The sequence below is a fragment of the Anopheles coustani genome, chromosome 3 (genome assembly GCF_943734705.1).
Source record: "Anopheles coustani chromosome 3, idAnoCousDA_361_x.2, whole genome shotgun sequence".
NCBI lineage: Eukaryota > Metazoa > Arthropoda > Insecta > Diptera > Culicidae > Anopheles > Anopheles coustani.
The window spans coordinates 17,017,237-17,043,967 of record NC_071288.1 but is presented as its reverse complement, the minus strand read 5'-3'; the positions used below and the strand labels follow the sequence as shown (position 1 = coordinate 17,043,967).

The following is a 26,731-nucleotide window of genomic DNA, read 5'->3' as shown; positions in this document are numbered from 1 at the left end:
AGCAATCAAACCCTGCGGGAACGTTCTACCTTACAGCAGCTGCCAAAGTTGTTGAGATTTTTGTAGGTCTGTCAAGCGGCGCCTGCAAAAAATCTGGGCCGCCTGAAAAAACGGCTCGGACACAAAAGAGACCTCATTTTTCGTGCATAATTCCTTCGTCATCGTGGCGGAGGTCCTTTTTGTTTGTTTTTTCAAGATGTTCTAAGAAAATTATCTGTCCAAATACACCAGGAACGGTGTTGTGTCGGTGCGGTGCGGTTTTTCTTTTTCGTTTGTGTGGTGTGTGGCAACCTTCGAAACGTTTGCGAAATCGAGCTCGAGAGCGCCGGTCAGAGAAATTGGCAAAGAAAACTATTTTTCTAATTTGTGTTCCCAGCGGAAACTACGCATTACTCACTCCTTCAAGTTCACTGCTCGTGTGTAGAGAAAATCGATTTTGAAATGTACGCCTACGAGCATCCCACGGCGCGTGTTGTCAAAGTGCATTTACCATGCTGAACTGCAACCGTGTATAGGCGGGGAGCATCGATTCCGTTGAAACATCACAGAATTCAAGCAAACTCGTCCCCGTTGGTCCGGTTTATGCGTGCGTATGTGCATGCCGGGGTGCGTCGAAGAAGGACCGAAACACGCTTCTGCTGTATTCCTTGGTCAGATGCGCACGAGAGCAGTTTAGTGCAAGAAGACGAGCCCGGCCGGCGATCCTGTAGGTGGTGCAAGTTTCTGTGGTTCCTGTATTGCTGACTCGACCAACAGTCTGGCCGCTGGACGCGCGTCAGTAGTTTTTCCCGGCTACACCCAAGCACATGTTAATTGGCGGTAGTTAGTTTGTTTCCATCGTGTTTTCAAAATTACATGCTCATTAAAGGGTCCCGAGGTTTGTTTCGTGGAAAATGTTGTAATCCGAAGGGGTTGTTTGCAGAGGAAATCATCCATACCTGCTAGTAACGAAGACCAAAGAGCACGAAGAAAACCAGGTAAGTGCTAACTAAACCAAAGGTTGCTATTCTAAGTTGTAATTATTTCTTTAAGGATGAGAACACATGCCAGTGCGTCTGGAATGTCGAACGTACGCGGTAAAGCGCACCATTTCATGTGCCTTGAAGCGGAGCGCACTCCCATCTTCCTTCACTCCCATCTGCTTTAAATGGACGACGGGAACACGATGGAAGAATTAAACCAGGAAACGGGTCGAGGGCGAACGCGCACCCCGGACATACAAATGCCGGCATTCTCTGCGCAAACATCGTCTGAAACGGGTGAATGAAACGTGATAAGCTCTGACACGTTGAAGCCACTGTAGGAAGTGAGACGTGCGCGATGGGGCATCCCATCGATAATAGCTACTGACCCGATCCGTCAAGGATTAGCGAAACCATATCACCAGCCCCTGTGGGTTGAAGAACGGTCGTGACATGCTGGTGCTACTGCGAAAACCTAACCTCACTACGCTCCAATGGATGGACATCGTGGTGTTGTGTGTCAATCCCACGAGCGGCGACAGAGAGAATATTGTCAGTCCTACCGGTCATGCGCCAACAGTCACGCTAGAGATGTAGCGCCCAGCGTACGGTTTTGTGCATGGTCTCACTGTATCGACATGCGGCCATCATCCGTTCTGATGCAATGTTTCTGTGTGTTGCTTGAGACACCGTTGTTTTGCCTCTAACAACTGTTTGTCTAATCTTTGAAGATATTTTTTACGAAGAAGCGTAAGGTGTCATGTAAAATCACTAGAATGCCTGATTAGAATTCTAGTAAAGTTGCGAATTCCATCATGCAACATTTCATAGGGATTTTTAGTTCCATCTATTTCTACTAAAAGCCATCATGGTAGACGTCACAAGGTGATTACTTCGATTAGTAATCTTCTGTTTCCAATGGATGATTAATGCTTCCTCCACATTGCGGTGGTGAAGCGGTATCAAATTGTTTGTGCTGACCTTATGTTACAATTAAAACACGGTAGCAAACTGGTTCGGCTGAAAATGCAATGCAATGCAAAGGCGATAAAAACAAGTGTAATAAAAACACTAAGTAGTTGTTGGGAAACATGCATTCTACCACACAAGTGCGTACTACAGGTTTCAGGTTTGCATGCACCGGAATTCCAGACCGGTTTTGGCTAGCATCAGGGGGTCGTTTCTCGTTTGAAATAATCCTTTGTGCGGGAAGATGCTTTGCAAAGATGCCCTACAGTTTTTTTGATGAAGTTGCTTGCAACCATGATTGTAATGTATTGCTTTTATTTTTAGAATCATAAATTCAGAATTTATTCCTGTTTTTATTTTAATTCCTTTGTGCAATCAGCTCACCACTGTAGCTTTTGAAATATGGTTTGGAAACATTTGCTTTGCTGATTTGTTTCCCGTGGAAAACTGGAAACATATACACCTGCACCGGTGGTACTAAACGTTGGTTTGCCTTCGAAAGTACCTACCAGTTAGTCAGGAAAAACAAACGAAGAAAAAAATTCATTTAGGTTCGATTTAGATTGCTGAGGTTTGCAGACACATGGACACATTCCCTTGGTACTGAAGTAAAAAAACACGTATCATCGATTGCATGTGTCACTCGATAAATTTCATGATTATAAAGACAGACCCTACCAATATGAAGCCAACGGGGTAGCAGGCGGTGGTCTTGACTTCCATTTTCTAAAATTGGGTCAGTCAGACCTCCACCGCCACGGCATCCCTGGAATGGGTGGAATTCTGAAATCCCCCAACATTTTTCCATATTAATCCACGCTCGAAACAGGTCACTCGAAGCTGGTCAAGCTTACGATCTAAACGCTTGTAACCGTTACAACAGATTAGTACTCCTCCGCTTCCTCTGTCAACTTTTCTATCCGTTACATGGCACCGTTGTTCGATTGACGGACACGTTTGACACGACGGGGTCACCGTCATCAACAGTTGCTCCACATTTCCATCATTCTTCGCAAAGGTTCGTTCTTTGGTGAGCGAACGTTGAGAAAGCATATAATGGTAATGAAATAATAATCAAGTTTTGCTACTTTTTGTACACCGTCTTTTTTAACGTTCCCCTCTGTGCTAAAGGGTATTATTTGATTGGGACTGATGACACGTGGTGCAGCGTGTATTTTAGAATAATATTCAGGGAAAAGATGAGAAGCAAGTGCAGAGGCAATCGACGCTTTCCGGAGCCAGTATGGTTGCGCTCTACCACGTCTTAGAGAAGCGGTATAATTATAGATTAAATTCAAGTTATGTTCTCAGCATAATTAGTCTGTGTTGCCGCACGAAAGATATCGCTAATTTGGTGAATCGGATGTCTCGGATGGACTATTTTTAGAACTAGAATTATAGCTAACTAAGAACCAGAGATTAGATAAGATTATTTTCTGGCATAATATGTTGAGGAAAATTTAAATTTTAGTTATTCCTGAATATGGTGTTTAGGAAGGTGTCTTCCTTTAATTTTTATTCGAATGTTAACAAAATAGTCGTGGAAAACCTTCGTGTTATTATCAGTTGCAAGATTGTTTGGGACATGTCTATAATGAACTAGTATCGCGAAATGTAAAGTTCTTTTTTTATTATTTCTCCAACTTTTACTCACATATTCCATGGCAAAGGACCTTGAGCGTTTCGAGTAGCTACCCGAAAACCCGATGGTCGACCTTCGGAGGATAGTGCTTGAGCGTTTCTATAGGTGCACATCTCAACGAGAACGCTCGTTCCAGAACGACCCCGCGCGAGAAATTGGGTCAAAAACTAAACAAGCAGCGCCAAGAAGCTCTACAAGGGCGGCGTCTCCCGGCGGAATAGCGATGTTTATGTATGTACGTAGCCGCTACGCCACTAATGATTGCTCTGGTATAAGCGCGCGGTCAGTAAGAACTTGGGACGATGTATGCCATCACGCGTCCTACATTTTGTTGCCGTGTTTTGCGTAGAGCTGCCACTTGAAACATAAAACCAGGATATATTCACCGCTGGCTCATCCGTCAATGAGTGGCAATATGTGACATTTCCGTTGGTTCCAATCTTGGTGCTTGGAACTACATTTCTACTATGTTCTAGAGGGTGTCAAAGGATCGTTGTCATTAGTTTCAGGCAGTTTGACCTAATAAGATGGAGCGGCGGAGTGGCTTATAAGTCTCTATATCCCCCATGTATATGAGGGAGAATGATGTTATTACAATTTGGAAAAGATTTGAAAAGAAAACAAGGTGAGTCACGATTGCGTTCAATGTTGCGCAATGTTTATTGAACCGAATGACAACGGTAGAAAATCAGCATCTTGTGTATATTTATGTACTCCAGATGTGCCAGCATTAGTAAGTAGCGTTAGTCCCCATCGTGTACCGATGCAGGAAATGGTACCACGCCATGGGCCCAGCTGGTAGTACTACAGACGGTCTTAAATCTCGCCGCTCAAAACCCAATTGTACCCACGCGGTGGCCACGAACGAAGAGGGAAGTATGTTGCATATTTCGATCAATCAATGTTGCAACATCGGGCACCCCCCGATGCAATGCGCGGTAGCCAGAGCAAGTGGTGCAGCGTTGTGCTAGCGCCCCCGGAGTGACGTAAAGTTAGTTGGTCTTGTTTTTATTTCGGTGCTGGCTACTGGCTGGCGCGAAAAAGATCAGGGCCTTTAATAGTAGGGCCTTTTTTTTGAGACTCCCGTACAGTGTGGTAGGTACCGTGGCACGTACAAGCATTATTGCATCAACAGCTGCTTGTTGTTGGCCGGTCGGCTTGTTGTAGATGTTTCGAAATCGACCTAAAATCGAGATCAAATCTTGGTGCATCTGGGCGGACCGTGGGGCCAATGGGTGGTGTGGTCGGTCAGTAAGTATGCAGGCTTCTGTTCGGTAGTAAGACGACGCCCGCAACGTGCCACCTACGCGCTGGGTAGGCTTCCGAAATACCGAGCATTGGGGCTTACAGAGGTTATCGGATATTGAAATCCTTGATTTAAATTCTTTTTGTTGTAAGCGAAAATGCTTGGATGAATGAGGCAAATTAGGACTAAAGTACAATTCCAGGCAAATAATTTAATTTGACTAATTTTAATTACCTTTCTCAGGTGGCCTGTGCATAATCCTGTATTGATTTTCCGCCTTGAAGTCAAGTCTTCGATTTCTTACGGTAGCCAAACACCAGATGCCAGATTCGAAACGGGGGCGGCAAAGAAAAGTACAGATTGAATTATTGTGCCACCGATAGCTTAATATTGCAGTTTGCGAGCAAATAGTACCCTACCCGCCGTTCACAGACAATGCCACTTTAGCAGACAGGCGAATTGCAACTGCACTCTCGGTGTCGGTTGGAGTTACAGTTTACCTATCTGACCAGAACACACACCCACCTGGGGGCCTTTTCCAATTGGCCTCATTTGATCGCGAGTGATTTTCTTCCTCCTCCGTCGCCGATTCGGGAGCCCTTTTGGATGCGAGTCGAAGGCGGCCAGCCGGGTTGACTGTTGGAAAACGTTCAACGAAAAAACCCCCGGCACATGGTGGTGAATGTATCTTGGTCCTGATTTCACCGCCCCTTCTAGAATTTCCCGAATGGTTTTTTGTTGCCTTTTCCAAGAATTGATTTGCCATTTGCCGGTCAATTGGTGTAACTACGTCGCAGCGGAGATCATGCACCCCCCCATTTGTTTGCTGGGTACATTCGGTGCCCTAAAACCCGGCTGATCGTTTCTCGAGATTCGGTTCGTCGGTTGGGCCAGTTGTGTTGTGCGCCCATTTTAGGGTTCGTCAATCAGGGCAGCATCTACGACGCCGATCACGATTACGATCTTGAAAGGTTTTGCATTGGCGAACCTAAGGTGTGGACTGACTTTTGCTTGTATCTCAATTTCGATCAAACATTTCATGACTCGCGAAAGGTCTCACATGAGCAAGCTTGTGCACGAAAGTGGACTGATTGATCCGATTTTGTGGTGTGGCTAAATGTCATTAGAGTTGCGTCCATTTCTAGGTGCATTCTTTGGGTGAAATCATTATGCAATATGTGAGATTGTGCGACTGCCAAATGTAAGATAAATCCAGTTGGATGCTGTAACTGTTATAGCAATTTTGCTGTAAAATGTAAGATTCAAAATAATATCAACGGTAACAACATTACCGCATTCGTATCGCTTCCACTTGCATTCAAATTATAATATCCTTTGCGGAAAAAGTCGTTGGAAGTGAATTTCATTTCAAAGACAGCCACATTGCTTCATGCTACTCAACCGACATGCTGGTAAAAGCATCATGTTACATCAGATTAACGTTTTCCCGAGTGACTTCCCACTGCACTCCGGCGGGGTCGCTTATGAAAAGCAAGGAATGCTCACGGAAATGGAAACGCTTTGTGTACGCGCGACGGTGGCATTTTCCCTCCGGGGGACGTTCGCCCTTTGTTGTGCGGGTGAAAAACAAATTACGTACGCTGACTCATTAAAAGTCGTGTGCTCGGTCGTTTCTCTTGCATTTTGCGCCACATTTGCGTCGGCCCCGTGGGGATGGCTTGTACGTTTCGGACGTCAGAGCACTCGTCAGTTGCAGCAAACGCCAACTGCTCGCGGAGTTGGTTGACGCCACCGTGGTGTGTCTGGCCTGGAAGGGCGATTATTGTCGTCATGAAGCTGGATGACGCACCCGGGATTGGAGTGATGTATCCTTTTTCCTGTTTTTAGTCATCGAGCCCACCTATTTTGAATGCAGTAGACAGTCTGTTGCCTTTGTTTGCAACGGTTAATAATAACATTAAGTAGGGTAACTATACCAATAGTGGTGCACTTAGTAATGTATCTAACAATATGATGTAATTTATAAATGTTACGAACACAGTATTTTACATATTTTTACCAATATTGATCAAAACACTACTTTTCTTCTGGAAAACATCTAGTTTCACCATAAACCATTAAAAATACAAGAAAAATGCATTATTGCATAGACCTCTCATAAACCAATGCATTTTGCAGTGATCATTTTGCAGTGATCATATTGCAGAGCCTTAAGGAAATCATGGCATACCTGATAAATTCTTAAGAAACCCAGCATATTAGTACAACCTGTTTGGAAAATATTAATTTTGGAGCCTTAATTTATTACGGAATGAGAAGGATTTTTACACAACACAAACACTCCGCAGAAGATCAAAGAACATTTCATAGTAGAACCAACATCTTCATTGTTTTTATTTCGTCGTAGAGCTAGAATTTTATTCCACTATATTGTATTTATTTCGTCATAGAGCTAGAATATTATTCCGCTATATTGTATTTATTTCGTCGTAGAGCTAGAATGTTATTCGACTACATCCACTATTGGTACTAGCACCACTATAGGAGCACTTACCCTACTAATACTTATTTTTGGCTAAATTTACTTTACGTAGAGAAGGTTTAGAAAATTTAATAGATTTTCCCCATTACTACTTTTTAATATATTCATTACCAAGATCCAATTTTATGCTTTTTTTAAATTGTGTTTCCCTAATTATGTATGTTTCTCATTCGATTTTTTTTCCAAAACTCATTTGTTTGTTGTCATATAAATTTACAAATTAATTTAATCGGTTTTTCTTCTTTTTCATTTCCCCGCTTAACAACTCGCCCCACAGTAGGTAAATTCCAATTCGTGGGTATTTGTCAAAAATTGTGCCAGCGGAGGTCATATGCAGCTTCTGTTTGTTTTGTTACGCGAGAGAAACGCAAACAGAGCGCGATGTATGCCGTCGACGTAAACTTTTTCGGCCACTAAGGGAGGGAAAGGATGGTTCCACCTGTTACGAGACTTGGGGCAAACCCAAGTAAAAAAAAACCAAAATGGTTCCCCTTCGCACCCAATCATCCGATGTCGGTTAATTAAGAGTTGGTGCCACTACTGCTACCGTCACTTCGTTGGCGAGTAATTTGATAGTGAAACTGTCAAATCGATTGGCCTCTCTGCGTAAGGTTACCCTTTTCCTCTGTCCCACCTGTTGCTACCTCTTTCCCAACTTGCGTAGCATAAGGATGCCTTCGTGAGACGTTCTCTTTCCGTCTTCCCTGCCAAACACTTGAGTTTGTGTGGTTTTTTTGGGGGGATGGCAGGAAGGACAAGATACCGAAAAAACATTCCCTCACCCCAATTACTAGGCCAGCCTCTGTCTGGTGTTTCGGTTCTCGACCCACCCTCCCCTCTCCCCCTACTATTTCCATACTTAAACTTAAAATTTTGGACACTCACTTCAGGCGCGACATAATTTAGCAATGACCCGCTGACGACGACCGCCACGACGACAGCGGCGTCCATGGTTAGTTAAATGGAGCTCGCGTGCCACGAAGCCCCTCTCTTTCTCCTCCTCCTCCCCAACCACCACCATCTGCTTCCCCAGTGACACCGGCTACAGCAACCTGTCGGAAACGAAGGCGATCGGTCAGTACCTCGGCGAACGCGACGAAAAATGTCAGAAGCCGCTGATGGCGACCGGCTGCTGCCGTTGCTGCCATTGAGGATGGAGACTAGGTCAATGATTTTTTAATTCAACCGTTCCTATTCGTTCTTCTCCACTCTCCGGTCGGCCTGTTTCTTTCTTTCCATCTTCTATTTTGGTTTCTTTTTATTGTGTTTTACTGATGCGGATGGTCTCATCTGTCTGGCGGCTAAATAGAAGTGATATGTCCAAGCGCTACGGATTCGTGTCATTGGCGTTACGAAAAGTTGAAGGAAAGGCGCGTGTAACGCATATCCATTTGACCCTGTGTGTTATATCGGACACGTGCGAGGGAGCGCTGCAGATTCCGGTATGTTCAGACCGAATCGATGTTGATCTCATCAAGGAAAAATATTTATTATTTACAAACACTCAAACAAAAGGGCAATAAATAACACTCCTTTCCAATGGCAGAGGTGGGTTTTGATCGGGTCAAAGTTTGAGACAAAGTAGTTTCACATCTTGCTCGATTTCTTTTCGTTCGTATTTTTTTAAACGATGAATAATATACGTTCGTCGGCTTGCAAAAAAAATAGATAAAACGGGCCAACCTCCCAGCGTGATCATTAATCTTCAACACCGTCCCAGCCTCGTAAGATGCTGCTCAAAAGCCCGTGAATCATGCAACACGAACGACCCCACCGTTGGGGTCCTTTTCTGGAGATGAACGCGTGTGCGAATCTGGCGACAAGTCAAAAGTGTGACACACGGGGTCGTAAAAGTTGATGGTTTGATGCGCGATTTTCAAGCGGTGGTTTAAAGATTTGGGCTCGATTTAAAACATGGCTACCACTTTTTTTTCCACTCTCCCTATCTTACCCAGCCGTTTATGATAATTAGCGTTCGTAATGGGTACCTTTTTTGGGTAACGACATGCTTCTGTGGGTGGTCCACTTTACGATCGGTGATCGCATGATAATCGGGACAATAACCGGTGCATGCAGTTACTCCAGATTCGGCATGGTGGATAAATGCAGTTGTTTGAGTTCGGTTTTTCCTGCCTTCGGCGTAAAGGTAATTTTTTTACGCGCCGGAACCGATAATCGTTAATTGGAACAATGTCATTAACCGTGACTTTTCGTCGTTTAAAGAGGTTGTTAAATCGACACAATCTACACAAAATTTGTTACTTCTTGGCGATAAATTTTGAATGGAAAGTAGATTTTATCAGTTTATTTAAAATGGAATCTAGTTCATTTTAATAGCTTCCTCCCGAGGTGACTCCTTAAAGGAGGACTCTCAACCGTAGTGGTTGAATTTTGATTGATATCGGTGCCTCTTCAAATGACCTTTCCCTTTCTGCGACGCATTTTGCTTTAAGGAACTTAAGCATGATCTGCAGCATCATCTCGGCCCTGGCCTGGAGTGTAGCACCTTGCTTTCAATCGGTCGTGTGTCACGGAACATGAACCAACAACCCGGCCTTTCCGGCCAAGCAGTGGTTCGACCGTCGTCGTGGTTCGTTGACCAGGGCCGTCTTCGGAAGCCGGAAAAGAACTTCGAAACTGTCACGTCAAGATCACACGTCATCAGCGCCGATGCTAAAACACCTTGAGAAACGGCATCGGAATCGGAACGAGCGAGACCCGCCTGTGCCACCGCCTACCACCAATGTCTCGTGCTTCCACACGGACACAAAACCATGAGTCTTAAAAAGCAACGAGTTCTTTACACTCCAACGCGACGGCCCACCTCAGAGGGATTTTTCAACTTCCGAACCGGTAGCAAAAGTCAATTGACAGCATCGGGGTGATATGGTTACAGCGTGTCCACTCCAGCCTGTCCCTCCCGCCGCCCGTTTACCTCTAATCTGTTGCAGATGGGTATGCGTTAAATATTCATTCCCTGCTCCCGCAAGCATCAATTATCGAAGCGACAAGAACAGAGATGTGGGTGAAGAAGAGAGTGTTCGCATGGATCAATAATTTATGGCCCGACATCGTGCCTGAATCTGGGATTATTTAGGTCAAGGCTTTTTTCGCGACCAAGCGTTTGTGGCTGCCATCCATCTGTTGTGCGCTATTAGAAGCATCCTTGGTAAACACATTTTGTATAAGATCATCCGCTTGAACAATGTGTATCACAATGTTGTCGAAAATTCATCCCCCAAAATCGATTTTAACTCAGTTTTCCTTTCTCTCCGCAGCTCGGTCGGAATGAATCTTCTGACCCAGTTTCCCTGGCAGTAACCCTTCACACTTTTGGGGTGAACGATAAACCAGTTTTTTTGTTGAGATTTGGGTTGAAGATTTCCGTCTATTCCGTCAAGTTAATATTTGGTTTGTAAATTGCTTGTTTTGTATGAATATATCTAGAATATCATGTTCTATTCATGCGTGGGCCTTATTACCATTTTAAAGTGAAGTAGATAAATATGCGGGTGAATATTTTACAAACACAACAACTAAGTTCTGCCTTCCATTCTTCAAATGACAAAACAAAATTGCCAAAAAAACGCAGAGATAAGTTCATCGATATTTGAACCCTAGAACCACCGTGTGTGTGTGTGTGTGCTTTCCCTTCGCGACGTTGTTGCGTGCGATACGATCGTTAACTCTACGGCAAGTTCGTCCTTGCGCGCCTTTTTCTCATTGCCCTAGTCACGGACTACCTCGAGGCCTCCTCCTGCCTGCGTCTGCCCCCTTCCCGCCGAGAAACACGCGCGCGCACGCCGCCCCGGTCCACCAAAACCGTGCTCCGCGCCCGGATACAGGTCAAGGTTTATCCGAGTGGACCGTAAATTGGTTGACATGCTAATGGTTGTTGCGTACGGCCGGGGAGCGCACGTGCTGCCCGATGTGCCGATTGTGTGTGTGTCAATGTTTATCATGTAACGTCGCTTCCTGTTTGAGTTGTGCTATTTTCCAGAGATGTTGTTTTCATAATTTATCTCTAGGAATTATGGTAAATAATATTAGAACTTGATGAACTTAATGTTGTTTTTTGGATACGGATAATCTGGAACTTAATTTTAAGTTTACCAAAAGGTTACAGAGATAAATCGAACCCCAACATACATATGGCATATTTCTCCACCACGCAAACTATTTCAGGCTGCCGCTGGCCGGCATTCCAACTCCGTTCGCCTTCAGCGTCACATTGAGCACACGCGGTGAAATCCTTGATCTGATGGAACCGCCGCAAAGTGGAACATATCGTACGACCCGAGCTCTGGTGTGTATGCATATGCAAACAATCAAATACATTTCCCATCGGTTGGCGCGCCTCCAAAACCACCCCCACAGTACCACGGCTCTCGTATGCCTTTGCTTGCGGTTGATGTGAGCTGTCCGCGTTCTTCCATCCATCTGGAACTGGTGCTACCCACTGCCACCGGTCGAAGTTAGTTCAACGGATTTTCATATGAGTGACGCCTTTGAGTGGAGCATGGTTCTAGCATCTGTGCACAACCGGATTCTAATGCGTTCGAAGGCCCCCTTGGCTGTCGTCTCGTTCCGCCACGGTGTTGTGTCCCACTGTGGGTAGGTTCATGGTTCGTTGAATCCACCTTCACGCCAGAAGCTCCGGTCTCTCTCCGGTGTGTTTTAGCAAAAACATGCTGGCTTTTATTACTCCGATACGATCAATACTGTGGTTGCATTATACCGGAGGGTATTCCTCTGTAATTTCTCGTGTCATAGAAGACGACGTCCATGCCAATCATAGCTCGTTACAGTTGCAGTACAACGCCTTGACATTTATGTCGAAACACAAACATGTACCCGGTAGCCGCCATTTCTCCGGGACTAATCTCACTCTCTGCCATCCGATTTGCACGGGTCACGAGAGATGAAAACGTTGTTTACCATCATGCCATGTTTAGCCCGTCCAAGAGTACCGGTAAAGTATTCACGAAAGAATGAGATAAGCACAGTACTAATACTGTGAAATTTCTTTCTCCACATCTATGTGTGCAGCTCCAGAAAGAAGTGGGGGTTCTCGTGAAAAATTCCTTCCCTCCACGAAACCCCCCCAAGGCGGGGAGGAAAATCCGCAAGTTAGTTGCATGACTTGACTCGAGCCGTTTTGGGTGCGGACTGAAGGAAAATCCTTCAGAAAAGTTCCACCCGGGTGTCCTTCCGTTCGGGGCACGCTTGCTCCACGGTTAGTACATAACAGGTCCCATGGTTGTGCCGAAACACAGTACATAGATGGTTGGGGTGTACCACCTTGTATTAACCGTGATGTTGGAAGCGAGGGATTCGTTGGGAGTTAGTAAGGAGAGAAATGGGTAACCTTCTGGTGAGGGGTTTGTTGCTTCAGCTCGGCGGAGCATAAACCAACGGTGGACGCACTGGTGGAGGCGCTTTTCAATTACTGCTCGTAGAACTGTGTGCAGCGGCCCTTATTTCCAGGTCAGGAGGATTTGTGGAACCTCAATCCTGACCGCTGAAGAAGGACGAAGAAAATAAGTCCAAATGAATGGCGGACTCGACTCGGTACGAATGCAGTCCCTCCGGAGAGTCACTCCGGGTATTTGCTCGAAGGTTGGAGCTCTCTTGATTGAAGTTCCTGGAACCTTCGGCTCGCACTGAATTCCCTCCCCCCTAGAGATGGGAGAGGACTCCTCGTGTTCCTCGTGGTGGTCGATGGGAAATAACAATTGCGGTGCACGAACCCTACTACCGTGACCGTGCTGGACTCCGCAAGCGACATGATGATGGCATTTTCAAATGACTATATAGTTCAGGGCTGCACCGGTAAGGTTTCCTCCGGTGTTCACCGTTGGCCGTTCGGTTGTATTTACGCGGACCAACACGAGTGGCGAGTGGACTAGGGGGTGGGGAGGAAAAAAGACCACCAGGTCGAGGTCATCTCCTCCAATGCTTAGAATGATGAGTGGAGGTGTTGCGGTGCGGACACACCGGGGAGAGGGGTATGCAAACGCGTGCGCTCGTGTGGCATCACCGGCCGGGCGGTATCGACACGTCCATCGAACTACCGTCGACCGGCGGGCCGTTACTTTTATTACCGCCAACTAGAGAGTAATGCACCTCGGGCTGGGTTTGGGTGGCTGGCGCGGGGAGGGGGGGTCTGACGTGTGCGCCCTCGCGAGGTGTCGGAGAACATTGTGTTAGGGCCGTAGGAGAATGGAACGCGCTTGGGGCCCTTGATGGATGCCCTTCGCGGCGGCGGCGGTGTGTTTGTGTACACAAACACAAAGTTTACCATTGGGAGGTTAAGGTGAACTATTGGTTTTAGCTCTCCTCGTGCCCCGTTGGGTACACCGTTCCCCAACTCCACTGCAGGTGTTGGCATGTGGACGTTGGCCAACGCAATTCGCCACCTTCCGTCCAGGTGGAGTGTGGAAGCATATTAGCATGAACTAATCTACATACTTTACCGGGTTTACCCTCGAGTACCTCGAGGTGGTGGTACGTGTTTGTATCGTTTGTCGCACGATTGCCATTTCGTTCAATAAGGTGACCTTGAGGAGCAGCTCTCGTCTTCTCTCTCTCTCTCTCTCTCTCTATTACCCGATAACGTGTCGTTGAGTACTCTTGTTGAAGAAAGTACTCGAGACACGTGTCATCGTAATCTCGCGACACGATATACCCTTGTATCTTGATAGGATTCTATGGTTGATACCTTTTGTGAGCTTTTGTTTTTCATCATTTCCCTCGCTGGTCGTTTTTCATGGTGGAGACATTTTGAACGGCAGCGGCACCAGATGTGCGAAATTTCCGCCGAAATCGGTTGTTGGAATATGGGATATCTGTCGGTACCGCGGAATCCGCCTCGGCGGTAAAATAAACATCCAGTCCTATTCGTTCTGCCATTATGAGGTTCTGGGAAATGTTTACCGAATTGCTCTGCGTTGGAAAAACGAGTTGGGAAATATCTGGCACGTGTGTATGATTGGTATGAGGGGAGTTTTTGGCTATGTGAGGTTCGTAAGAGTGCCTACAGTATTACCATCGTGCATCGAGGCAAATTATGGAAAGTGAGTTTTTATCAAAGGACCTGACCTAGAATGATGCCACGTGTGGAAAATACATAATAAATAGCATTATGGGTTTTCCATTCCTAGAACATCCTAATTTTGGCTATTTACAAGTTTCCGTATGTCAATTACTTTCTCATTTTCTTGGGATTCTGTGTTTGTTTTCCAGGTGTTTATACTCATGGCATTGTAAAAAGCACACATTTAAATCTTATATAAGTAAATTTAACTGAGGTTCACTATGTTTGAACAGCATTTATGGGAGCTTCCTCTTGTCACTGTCCAAGAGGTGGTACAACAGGTTTGGTGTAATTTTATCAAAAATGTAAATTCGTATATCTCGCAGAACTGACCTCTGAAACTCTGCCCCCCCCCCCCCCCCCCCCCCCCGAAGCTGGACTTGAACGCGCTTTCACTGGCGGCGAAGGGCCCACCATCGAGTGCACCGTTTCGTAATTAATCATTTCCGTGCGAATGGACCCCGAAATGATGGAAATAGCTTCATCCGCGTGGCAAGAGCCAACTGGACAAGAGCCGCAGCGCTGTCGGAGTTCTCGACCGAGCGAGCGCACTCTTCGTGCGCTTTTCGAGGCTTTGGACCTCGGACTCGGAATGGACAGTTAACTGAAAGTTTCCTGCCCTCGCCCTCAGTCGTCAGAACCGTGACACACATCTGTGCCAGTGTTGTCGCTCAGATTCGACCGTAACGAACACAAACTGACTCCGAAGGTCGTGTCCGTCGTGGTGTGTGGGGGTTGGGGTGCGCCTCCCATTGCTTGCCGGTGTCAACCGCATGAAAGTGTCCGCGGCCATGCTGATGAAAGCCGCCAGTTGGATGTGTATGTGTGTGTGTTTTCTTTTTGTTTTTTTCGGGTGGCTTACGTTTGGGCGTTAGGGTAGCTGAACAGAGCAGGTACCAGTGCTCGGCCTGGCTCCATAAAACTCCACGTTGAAAGCGCGTTCCTGATCGGCTGATAGCATCCCACCCAACTCCATCTCCCCAAAAGGGCAAGTTTTATCTCTCCGAGGAAGGAGGTGGTACGGTGCGATGAGCTCTCCACAAAGCCCGCTGCATCTGCATTTGACGGGTCGATTTGGGTCGTCACAACGCCGACAGCAGAGTGGCTACCCACATCCCCCTCCCGTGTTCATGCCGCCCGGTCTACCTCCAACACGGCAATGTCACTCACGGGGAACGAGGCTGACGTAAATCCGTTCCGTCGTGGCTACGGATGGATGGTCCTCCATCTGGCCGGTGTCTGCAAAGACCACAGGCTTCCAAACAGCCACACACTGACAGGGCGTTGAGTTTCCTGGTAGTTCCGGGCAGTGAACCAAACCGCAACGAGAGCCCTGCGTCGTCCTGGCTGTGCTTTACATTTTAATTATCTCCTCTGATCCTATCACACGGACTTTGATGATGCTATGCAGTAAGCAAATGCTTGTGACATACTCGCAGTAGCTGTAGAACGTAAAGACCTGTCTGGGTTTGAAAGTTTACCCAGATATCTGGAAATGTCATATCAATTCTCAGTAGTGGAATGTCCGCTCGGAAACAGCGAAACATTGCGGATCATTTTCACAGTAGAGCATCAACATGATTTTAATGGCTGAATTCCGTAACTCTAAAATCCAATAGTTCCAGTATTTGTAGAAACCTGTAGTACACTAATGTTTTGAAATGTATGGAGTGATTAGATAAGATAACTGATAATTCTGAGCAATAACAGAAGTCTTCATGCATAAAACATTAGAGAGTCTAGAGGGTTCAGTAGTTCCAGTTGAAGTTCACCATCTGGTATCGAATGTATGGCGTTTCTCACCGGCACGTGTCCTGGAAATATCTTCCTGATATTCCACCTCACAAAGCATACCTGTATCTGTAAGCTTTCATACCTTCCCGGAAACTCAATCTTCCTGTTGTTACGCTGTCGATACTTCTCCGCCCTCTCGTGTCGTGTCATCGTTATTGCAAACGAATGATTGTGGACTTTCTGGCAAGCGTAACTACCGTCCGTCCAACACATCTTCGTTCGCTGAATTGACACACGCTTACTTAGTAGTCAATCCTATCTGTCTATCCAAACAGGGTTGCGCGTCTAAGGGGAGATCCACTTGCGTACACCCCAGAAACGTGGTTCGCTCGACGGTGCATTTGTCCCTTATTGAAGCAACAATTTCAAGTGCTCTTTTGCCCTCCCCGGAGATGCATCTGGGATTGCATTAAAATAGCAAACTATCCGTGGTGGAACTCTTGCCTTCCGTGTTCACCTTTCGTCTCAGAACTCTCCGCCCAATGGCGATACCGACACGCGGCGGAACCGTTGTGATGGATATCGGAACAGCTGCTCATCGTTTGTTTTTGTCCCTCCCCGGAGCCGGCCGATCGAATGGGATCGGGTGGAACTCTGTCCCAGAGTTACGTTCGCAAGGTCATTACCGACGACACCGGGCGCCCATTACACTGTAACAAACTGCGCCGTTGTAACATTGTATCGTGGCAGTTTTATCAGAATGCAATGCCACAAGCACATGCACTCTATCTAATGCCTCCTCGTGGGGAGGAGTCTGGCCCGCGTGGTGTGTGAACTGCTCTCGAGTGCTCATGAGTGTTCCGGTCCAGATTGCTCGAATTTGCACAAATGACGCGGTCGAGTGTGCTTGGTTGGGCTGCATATTTACAGTTTGGTCGGTAAATGTCCCACCCAGTACTCACTTCTGAAACCGGTATGTCCGTAATTTTCTCTTCCATTAGGTACGCGATGATGCAATAGAGAAACACACAGCTGGAAATCATTTGCATTTGCCCAGTGTTCAAGTTTGAGATTTGCAAATGATGTAGAAAAGTGTTTATTATTAACAGATTTTAGATTGATTATGTTTGACTTTATTAAAGAGTTATTAGAACCTCTTCTTTTTCACATTTCCTAACTTAAAATATACAGAGACATTATTTTACTTTAACATTTGTTCTGTTTCCTTCCGCAGATACCGAAGATCAACTGGTAGCAGCCACACACAGAGTTGTTGCAGGTAAATGAGAGTGCACTCTAAGTTTTAACTACTTTTGGCGTCCTTTACCTAGTGCCAACTTGCTTAGTTCTTGTATTGGTAAGCAAGATAAATGACCGATTGAACGATCGCCCGGAAAATGACGATTTCATGATAGTTTTCCAGCTGTCGTGTGCGAACGTGTCTACCGGTGGTGCGGCCTTACCGGTAGGTGGGGGCCGCTTGCAATCTTGGCCCGCCGAGTCGTTAGCCGTGGCACTTGAAACGTGCCATATTGCCTGTCATAATTCAAATGATCGAAAGCCGACGACGAGGTTGCGGAGCATGTGCGGATGAATGCGGAGACCAGTCCGCCCCCACCACCCGGACACCTTGGTCCCATTTGACGTTTTCTTTCCGTGCCAAGACAATTGACAAGACCCTGGAGGTTGTCGCGCACAATAGTAGAATGTTCAAAGTTTATGCTATCATGCTAAACTTGAACTGAGGGAAACAAGACAAGACTCAAATGTTGTTTTATAGACGTAGTAATGTTCAATCGTCACTCATCAATCGAAACGGAAACAACATGTCTCTCGTTTGGGTTTTTTTTCTCATAATCCTTAAATTGTTAACTATCGTTTGACAATTTCTTCTTCAACTCATGTTCATGTAAATTGTGTGTTATGGTTTTATATGATTGTTTTGAGTTGTTTCCCTAAAATGTATAGTTTTTCTTTTTGTTCATTTTAATTTTGTTACACAGACAGTTACTTCGTTTTTTTGTTTCATACGGAGAGTCCTAAAGAATTTTTTAAATTTTGATTTGAGTCCGAATGAAATTAAGCGATACTTCATTGGGTGATCCAAATAAAAATGTTTAAGATCTTTACTCACACTTCCTCGTTGCCTCAAGCATTGACTAATTTATCACAATATTTCCCCACTTGAACCGTGTTTTTTGCTGCCTGCCCGGTTGGTTTATGTAACATTATCGGTGTCCCGTGGCGCACCGGAACAAATGGCTCCAATTTGTCCGCCAGCCGGGGCCGATTTCGATAATCCATTTTCAAAATCCCCGAGTGCCGAACTAAGAGAAAGAGAGAGAGATAGAGAGGAAGTGTTGGCTTTTAATTGCCATTCGTTTAACTTGGGTGGGGCACTTTCGGATAGTTTGCACGTGCTTATTATCGGTTTTCTCGTGCACCGAAACATGAGAAAGTGATGAAAAATATTGTCCAGATTGAATTGTACCGTGCGCCAAAGGCCCGAGAAAGGTGACTGGGAGAAACTGATTTATGCATTTATATCACCTCCCACTCAACCTCGATGGAGGAAAACCGATTTTCCCTTTGCCTGATGTTGTGTTGCGCCGAAAGCGAGATAGCTATAATGTTAAACATTGGCACATTCGACCGCATGACAAACGATGGTGGTCGTCGCCATTTCGTGCCCGGCGTAAGTAATGACCAGCCGGGAAAACGGCAGGAGAAAGGTGGCGTTCGCAAGGGTGAGATATGGCGGGTCCAACCCAGCGTGTGCCATTCGTCGCTAAAATGTGTGGCGGCGGCTTCCCGCTGCGCTCGCTGGTATTCCGATAAATCTCACTTACAGGAGCATTATAAATGCATGCAAATAAAATCAATGATAATGACTTCAGCAATTAAGTCAGCAATAAATAACTGCATCGTTGACACAGGGAAAAGGGAGGACGGTGAGGCCTCTGCCGGGATTCGATCGATTCGCTGTTCGGTGGAGAAAGGACATCCCGGTTTCGGTGCGTTCGTAGGACGAAGTGTAGCGCTAGGACTTCGGTGAAGCAAAATGCGTTAAATTATTGAGGGGAACGCTCTTTGGAATCACTCGTACGCCTTGTGGGAAGATGCACCGAGTCTAAGTGCGTTGTGGAATAATTTGGAAGGATCTCATCCAGGGTTTGCATCGAGGAATTCGAGCGTTCGGTTGGCGGGTTGGTTCTAGATTTATGTACAATTCGACACTCGGTTTTACCGCTCGTTTGCAATGCAAAGTATCATCGCCAGGCTATCGTGTCTTCGTTCGCCCTATCGCAGGTGCCGGAGGGAGAAAGTTTGGTGGTGCAAATCCGCGCCAAGGAGCGATGGCGTATAATCTCCCCGAAAGCCGTTCGGTTACGCTTAGCGATAAATCAATTAATTGCCGAGGCCCTAGAATGGTGCCAGAACGTCCGCTCTTATGCCTCGCATATTGGATTGGAGGCGGACGACCATGAAGTTATTCCTGTTGCAATCAAGCTTAGGTTACAGAGTAGTTCCGTCTATTTACCCGCTTTCCCTGCTGTTTTAGTTACAAATGATGGTGTGTTTATTTCCACTTGGTGTTTCGTGATGTCCGTGAATCAAGTCAAGGACCAGGTGTTGAGAGGATGCTGCTTCTCATTATCCAGGGATCTAGACTCCCGGCATTCCGCTCGTAAGAGAGAGCGAGGGGATAGAAGAATTTAAAAAAACCTCACCCGCGGGAGCAATGGGGGCCAGATTTGTAAGTGATTTCAAAAAAGGGGTCACGGAGAAAGCCTTGTCCTATTTTCGTGCTTCTGTCGTAGTTCTCAAGCACGTTGCTCGCGTTGGGGGTTCACGTATCGTGGTTCACGTCAAAACGGGTGGATAACCGGTAGCGAAGTTCTGAAAAAAAAACCACAGAATGATAACGGCATTTTTATCAAATGTTCAACCAAATATGTACCACATTTGGTCTTTATCAAATATTTTGTACAGTCCAAGTAAGAGGAACAGTTCTACATGGAGGAATGAACTTTTAAAAACCACCAACGAATTGTGCCTCATGTGACGTTCCGGTTCATTTATTTATAGACGTATTTGTTGTTGTTCTCGACACGTTCTAAATTAATCAATTGCGGTTGAGTGGTAGAGTTCCCACAAGAAGTGTAGGGGGACATTGTCCAACAGTCCCCAAAGGAATTAATTGACTCACTTGCGCTTTCGGAAGATGGTCAGAACTTGTTTTTTCTCTTTTTATCGAGTCCAAAACATTTTAACGAATCGTGGGATTCCATCGTTTGCCCTTATCAAAGGGAGTCATAGTGGACAAAAATTGTTCGGTAGTTTCTATCGGTTCCAGAAGTTTCTACTGATCCTCCGGGAGTTGGTGTTGAAAGAAGTTCCCATTCCCCAGTTAGTTGATGCAGTTTGTGGTTAACCGTTGACGCAACCATACGGCAACCCGTTTGGGGTGGGTGTCGTTTTTCGTTGTGTAACTTAGAAAGTGTTACAAGTAAGATAGTTCTCGCGATCACCGATCGCTTATCTCAGTTGTTCACCGTATCTGAAGCATACCAATCAATGGTTTCTAAATCTGGAAAGCGGCGCTGGTACGCAAAGTGGTCACGATCCACGCTGACTAATCGCGATCGCAACGAGAACCCACTTCAGCCTCTCGTAAGCGCGTCAAGCACTCCACTCCACTCTGGGACTTGCGCACGAGCTCCATCGTTAGCCACTGGGTGATAACCAAATTATCAGCTCGCTTGCCAAATTAGGCGGCAAATAGAAAATTGTGTACGATTCAACGAGAGGCGACCACAACCATTCTTTCCCGCATGGGAGGTCGCCATCGTATCATCTCCGGGCGGGAGTATGTTTGCCTAGAGTCGTCGTAAAGTGTTTTGTGTTTTTTGTTGGAATTCCGTCGCGATTTCGCCAATGTCTTTCGCCGGTAGTGTTTGTACGAAGGGTTGTGTCGACAAAAACGTACCGGTCATATTATCGCCAACGGGCGTGCGTAACGCTTCCGGATGAGACAGAGGTTCCCTGAGGTTCCCTCCTCCTCCTCCACCGGTGGAGAAGCAGCTCGTCCCTGACCGACTGACGAGTGTTTTTTCGGGCAGGGAAGGATTTTCCCGTCCGTCGATTAAACAGAAATCGGGCGGAAAGACAAACATCGTTGTGTTGCACTTTCGATTAACACCGTTAATGGCAAAGCTCAACACAACTCGGGTGTCTAGAGGGCGCCTACGGCGAGTGACACCGGTCCTTAGTGTGTCGCTGCAGTGCAACCTGTGTGTACGGTGGTACAATACGTTCCTTCATTTTTGGTGACTGTCTTCTTCGTCGACATCTTCTTAGTGTTTTCTGCGTCGGTAGCTACCAAAAAACCCGAAAAAAAGTACGTCTTGAGCAGAGGTTTTTGTATGGCATTTAATTTCGTGGTCACTTGTAGTCTTGTCAGTAGCCGGAACACGTGCTGATAAGACCGGGGCAGTGCAAGGACACACAGTTTTCTGCCCGCGGCTGGTGACAGAACAGAAGAGCTCTGTTCGCGGTTCACCGGCAAAGGTTGAGGGCACCGTCTCCCGTTCGGCATCGATTCAACGTTGGCACGCGCATACTACGTACACTCCCATTTCGCCGTCGTGTCGTGTGTGTGTGTGTCTGTTGGCCGTAAACAGGCAGCTGTCATCTAATTGTACGGCGTCTGGAGATAGTCAATTGGTGCGTTCGAGACGGAAGGAAGTCTTTAGTTCGTTTAACCTTTAGCCAAAGCACATCATGGGTATTAGGTTACGGTAGTAGTGTATTTTGGAGTTCTTCCAATTCATTTTTAAACCGTTAAACCTTCAGGTGAATATCGTAGTGGAAGGCAATTTGAATGAAGTGAATGTTTGTGATACCCCGACTGATACGCTTGCTCCCAAAAGGGGTCGATCATACCCATCCATTAAGGGTTTCATAGCGGAAGCGATCCCTAACCTAATTGTTCATGAACTTTACGGCAAAAACCCATTTGAAATTGGATGTCGCTATTTTTGAAAGAAGTATAAACACCCGCTTTCAAAAGTAGATCGTGTACGGTTGGTTGTGTTTACCACTTTTTATTTTTAATTATTTTCTTTTCCATTCCAACACCATCCCTCCTACCGAAAGAATCCCATCCACTGTAAACGAAAAGTCCAGATAGGTGTGTCCGTCTGTGTGTTTGTTGGTAGCAATCCTCCACTCCCGAGTTCCCCGACCCCTCACAGTACACGATGCCGTTGAAGCAACGAAACGCAGTTCTAGAGCTGCATTCACCGACGGAGGACCAACTGGTATCGCCCGGGAGTGGTTCGGTGGTGACCGAGTTCGGCTCGATCACTGAGGATGGCGCGGTGGTGGCGCCAAGGGGTGACGACGGTGAAGCTGGACCGCCGCGAACCGATCCGGATAAGGTGAAGATGAAGAAGTCGCTCGGGCTGCTCGAGGGTGTTGCCATCATCCTCGGTATCATTCTGGGCTCGGGGATCTTCATCTCACCGAAGGGTGTCCTGCAGGAGGTCGGCTCGGTGGGGACGTCGCTCGTGATCTGGGTCCTGTGTGGCGTGCTTTCGATGATCGGTGCCCTCTGCTACGCCGAGCTGGGAACGGCAATTCCCAAGTCTGGCGGTGACTATGCGTACATCTACGAGGCTTACGGGCCGCTGCCGGCGTTTCTCTACCTCTGGGATGCGACGGTGATCTTTGTGTAAGTGTGCGCGGATGATGTCGTCCACCAACTCTCGACGTTGTGCTAACCATGTTATTCCCTGTTCTTCTTCCGATGTTTTTGGGGGATTTGACATGCCGGTTGGGGCGTTCCTTCGGTTGGTCCGTAATGTAATGGTGCAGTCCGAGTACGAACGCGATCATGAGCCTCACGTTCGCGAGCTACGTGTTTCAGCCGCTGTTTGCCGCCGGCTGCTCCGTACCGACGATCGGGCTACAGCTCTTTGCCGCCGTCACCATCTGCGCCCTGACGTACATCAACGCGTACGATGTGCGTGTCACGACCAAGATGCAGAACGTGTTCATGTTCACCAAGATCGGCGCACTGGTGCTGGTGATTGTGGTCGGCGTCGTGTGGATGGCGGTGGCCGAGGGCGGCATGGACAACTTCGAGAACGCGTTCGACGGCACCGAAACCGATCCGGGCAAGATTTCGGTCGCATTCTACTCCGGTATCTTTTCGTACGCCGGCTGGTGAGTGTTACCTGTGTCCTCGCGAACTCCCGCAAGCTGCTGCATTCGCTTCTTCCTTGCCACTGCGTTGTACTGACCACTTGTCTCTCTTTCTCTCTCCCTCTCTTCTCATCTCTCTGCGTGCCCCCATAAACCATGTACACACCACAGGAACTACCTCAACTTTATGACCGAGGAATTGCGCGATCCGTACAAGAACCTTCCGAGGGCGATTTACATTTCGCTGCCCCTGGTGACGGCCATCTACGTGCTGGCCAATATGGCGTACGTGGCCGTCCTGACGCCACAGGCAATTTTGGCCTCCGATGCTATCGCCGTGGTAAGTTTTGTTTTGCATTTTGTTTTCTATAATTTTTTTTTTCTACCATATTTGTCAACTCTTGTTTTTTGTGATTTTGCTTCCTGCAAAACACGGCAGTTTGAATTAATGCATGCCTCGGAGAAGAGCCGGGACATTCCGGGATTTGCGGGATGGCCCGAGCTTCTTCAGCTTCACGGATAGATGGCGCCACAAGCATGTTTTGATTTGATCGATCTTTTTTTTTCATTCTCTCTTCCCTCTCCTTCGCTGTGCTCGGTGGTGTTTTCCGGCGTGTTCTTGTAGACGTTCGCCCAGCGCGCCATGGGTGTCGGTTCGTTCCTGATGCCCATCCTGGTCGCCATTGCCGCGTTTGGAGGGCTCTCGGTGCACATTATGACCTCGTCGCGCATGTGCTTCGTGGGCGCCCGTAACGGCCACATGCCCGAGATACTGTCCCATATCAATGTGAACCGCTTCACGCCGATGCCGTCGCTGGTGTTTCTGGTGAGCAGAACGTTCGTGGAGACCGCTTCTCCGGACATTCGGTCCTACGTCGTGCGCAACCCGTTGGCTTATCAATACCGTGTTTCGGCGGTTTTCTTTCTCCTCAAACCCTGTCATTGCAGTGCATATTGTCGCTGTTGTATCTGTTTATCAGCGACGTGTACGTGCTGATCACCTACAGCAGTATCGTGGAGTCGTTCTTCATCATGCTCTCGGTCAGTGCCGTCCTGTACTTCCGGTACACCCGGCCCGACATCCACCGGCCGATCCGGGTGCCGCTCTGGGTTCCGGTAGTGTTCGTCATCATCTGCGCCTTCTTGCTGGTCGTGCCATGCTACGTAGCGCCGTACGAGGTCGGTATGGGCGTCGCACTGACGCTGGCCGGCATCCCGTTCTACTACATTGGCGTCGCGTGGCAGAACAAACCGAAGGCGTTCACCGACTGGCTGGCGCGGGTCACGCAGTTCTGCCAGAAAATGTTCATGACCGCCAAGGAGGAGGTGGATGTGGATGAGTAGAGAAAGGGACAGATAGATCACCGGCGAGCGGCAGCCAGACTGTTGAAACGATCGACAATAGCGGGTTTCACGATTTTCACCTACATCATGACATTCTTTTAGTCTGTTTTCGTTTCGTCCTTTTGATTATGTTAACGTCGTAAAGGTTGTGTCCTCGAGAAAGTAATCTTAAATTGTAATGTAGTTCGGTTTCAAATCAACTCTTGCTTTTAGAATATCCTCCGAGATCTGGTTGAGTTACTTATAGAAATAGGTAGTACTTTTTAATTATTCTAAGGCTATATAATACTTTTACAAATGGACCTTTGGTTCTCGGATTCATCATCCCTCTGGAGCTCTCAGATTTTGTCAATCTCTCGTACCAGAAGCTCAACTAACAATCTCTTTTCAAGAACATTGCGAACGACAATAAACAGAATCATATTGAGCAACCTCTCTGAACGCAATAGAATGCATTTTGTGTAATTTTCCAATTTATAATTTTATTTTTATATGATTTCTACACAGATTTATTTACTGGGTTCTCGAAAAATGTGTGATCTTTTTTATATCTCAAATACAATACTGGTTGCTTCTTTGACTTCATCTTATTATTTAAGTTTATTATTTTCTACAATTTATTATTTTTCTATTGTAACACTTTTTCACGACTATTTAGAAGAAAATCAAACCTGGTAATACCCTAAACCACAAATTGTTTTGAACAATATATCTCTCAGTACTTTGGTTTATCAATTACTTAAAAAAAATTTCTATTCGTGAATATATTATGTTCACTAACGCAATACAAACGTACTAGTAAGAATTTCACTCCGTTTACTATCAAACACACATACCTATTGTGTGCTTTTTTGCCATGCCATGCCAAAACCATGAGAAATCGAATATACGAATTTAGTGAAGAGTTTATTATTGCTACTTATGATTCTCAGTACTTAGATTCTGCGTTTAATAACTCAGCCAGCCGAACTGTGCGGGTGGTAATTTAAAATCCATGATAAGACAAAGTAAGGTGTGCAGCTGGATAGTAGTTAAGTTAGTGTAACGTTTCGTTTGTTTTCAATGTGTTTCTGTTCCCTTGCGGTTTTTTTTAAATTTTTGTCGATCTACTTTCGCATTCATTAGTGAGGGACAATGTGAACAGGGCATCGGAATAATCTCACTTCGCCGAAAAAAAAAACAGCAATGCAAATTAGTGACCGAAGGAAACAAGAATGAGCAATTGGAAATAAATAGTATGCTAAGCATTTATCAAGACTTAAAAGGAGCCAAAATTGAGCGGAAAAGATATGTGACGGCCGGGCGAAGCAAGATTGGCCGTAACGTAGCGCGTTTTGACATCATTACGTTGCACTGAAATAAAGTACAGTAATAATTAAGGAAAGTACAATTGCATCAAGTTGGTTTTTTTTTCGTCACATTTAAGGTCACACTGATAATTCCTTCCCCCAAGATCCTGATTGCAGCCGTATGATTACGCGTCCCAAAAACGTGTTCGGGCGTTCAATTTCCGTTGAAAATGACAATCGACACACTCGCATCAGTTGGACGCGATGAGTTCGATCGATTACGAAAGTTACATCGCGCCCCCGGGCCGTGGCCGGCCAGTCCCGTCTCCTGGTTGCGCCGTCCTTCTTCTTGACATGGTCTATTAAAAGAACCTACGGGGTGTGTATGTGTGTGTCTCAGTTCACGATGCTTTTATGCTTGGTTTGGGGCCCTTCCAGTTCCTTAAACTCACGACACACGCGAATGGGTGGTGGGCGCGGGGTCGAGTCGACGAAAACGTTGCACCGTCGGTTGTTGGGTGTTGTGTTTTTCTTCTTCCTCCTACTCCTTCGCCTGCGTTGGACCTCGCTTCGCCTACTTCCTTGCCCTCCCTCCCGTGTGGTCGCCATGAAATTAACTCAACATTATGTATTGCATATCCGGCCATGATCCACATTGCCGATGGACGGTCTCTCAGTAGGTCAAACCGTTTTGAAAATACAATACAATATTTACGTTTTCTTTTCGGGGGGAGGAC

The 26,731-nt window shown here is 46.4% G+C and overlaps 1 protein-coding gene across 1 annotated transcript; it reads left to right on the top strand.

Annotated features, from left to right (window-relative positions):
* Window positions 1-134: 134 nt before the first annotated feature.
* LOC131259654 (Y+L amino acid transporter 2) lies at window positions 135-25,164 on the top strand. Its single transcript, XM_058261193.1, has 8 exons — window positions 135-172; window positions 828-977; window positions 17,387-17,431; window positions 22,312-22,888; window positions 23,032-23,382; window positions 23,533-23,701; window positions 23,987-24,187; window positions 24,310-25,164. The coding sequence occupies exons 4-8, from the start codon at window positions 22,416-22,418 to the stop codon at window positions 24,703-24,705; spliced, it is 1,590 nt and encodes a 529-aa protein (XP_058117176.1). The 5' UTR covers window positions 135-172; window positions 828-977; window positions 17,387-17,431; window positions 22,312-22,415; the 3' UTR covers window positions 24,706-25,164.
* Window positions 25,165-26,731: the final 1,567 nt, after the last annotated feature.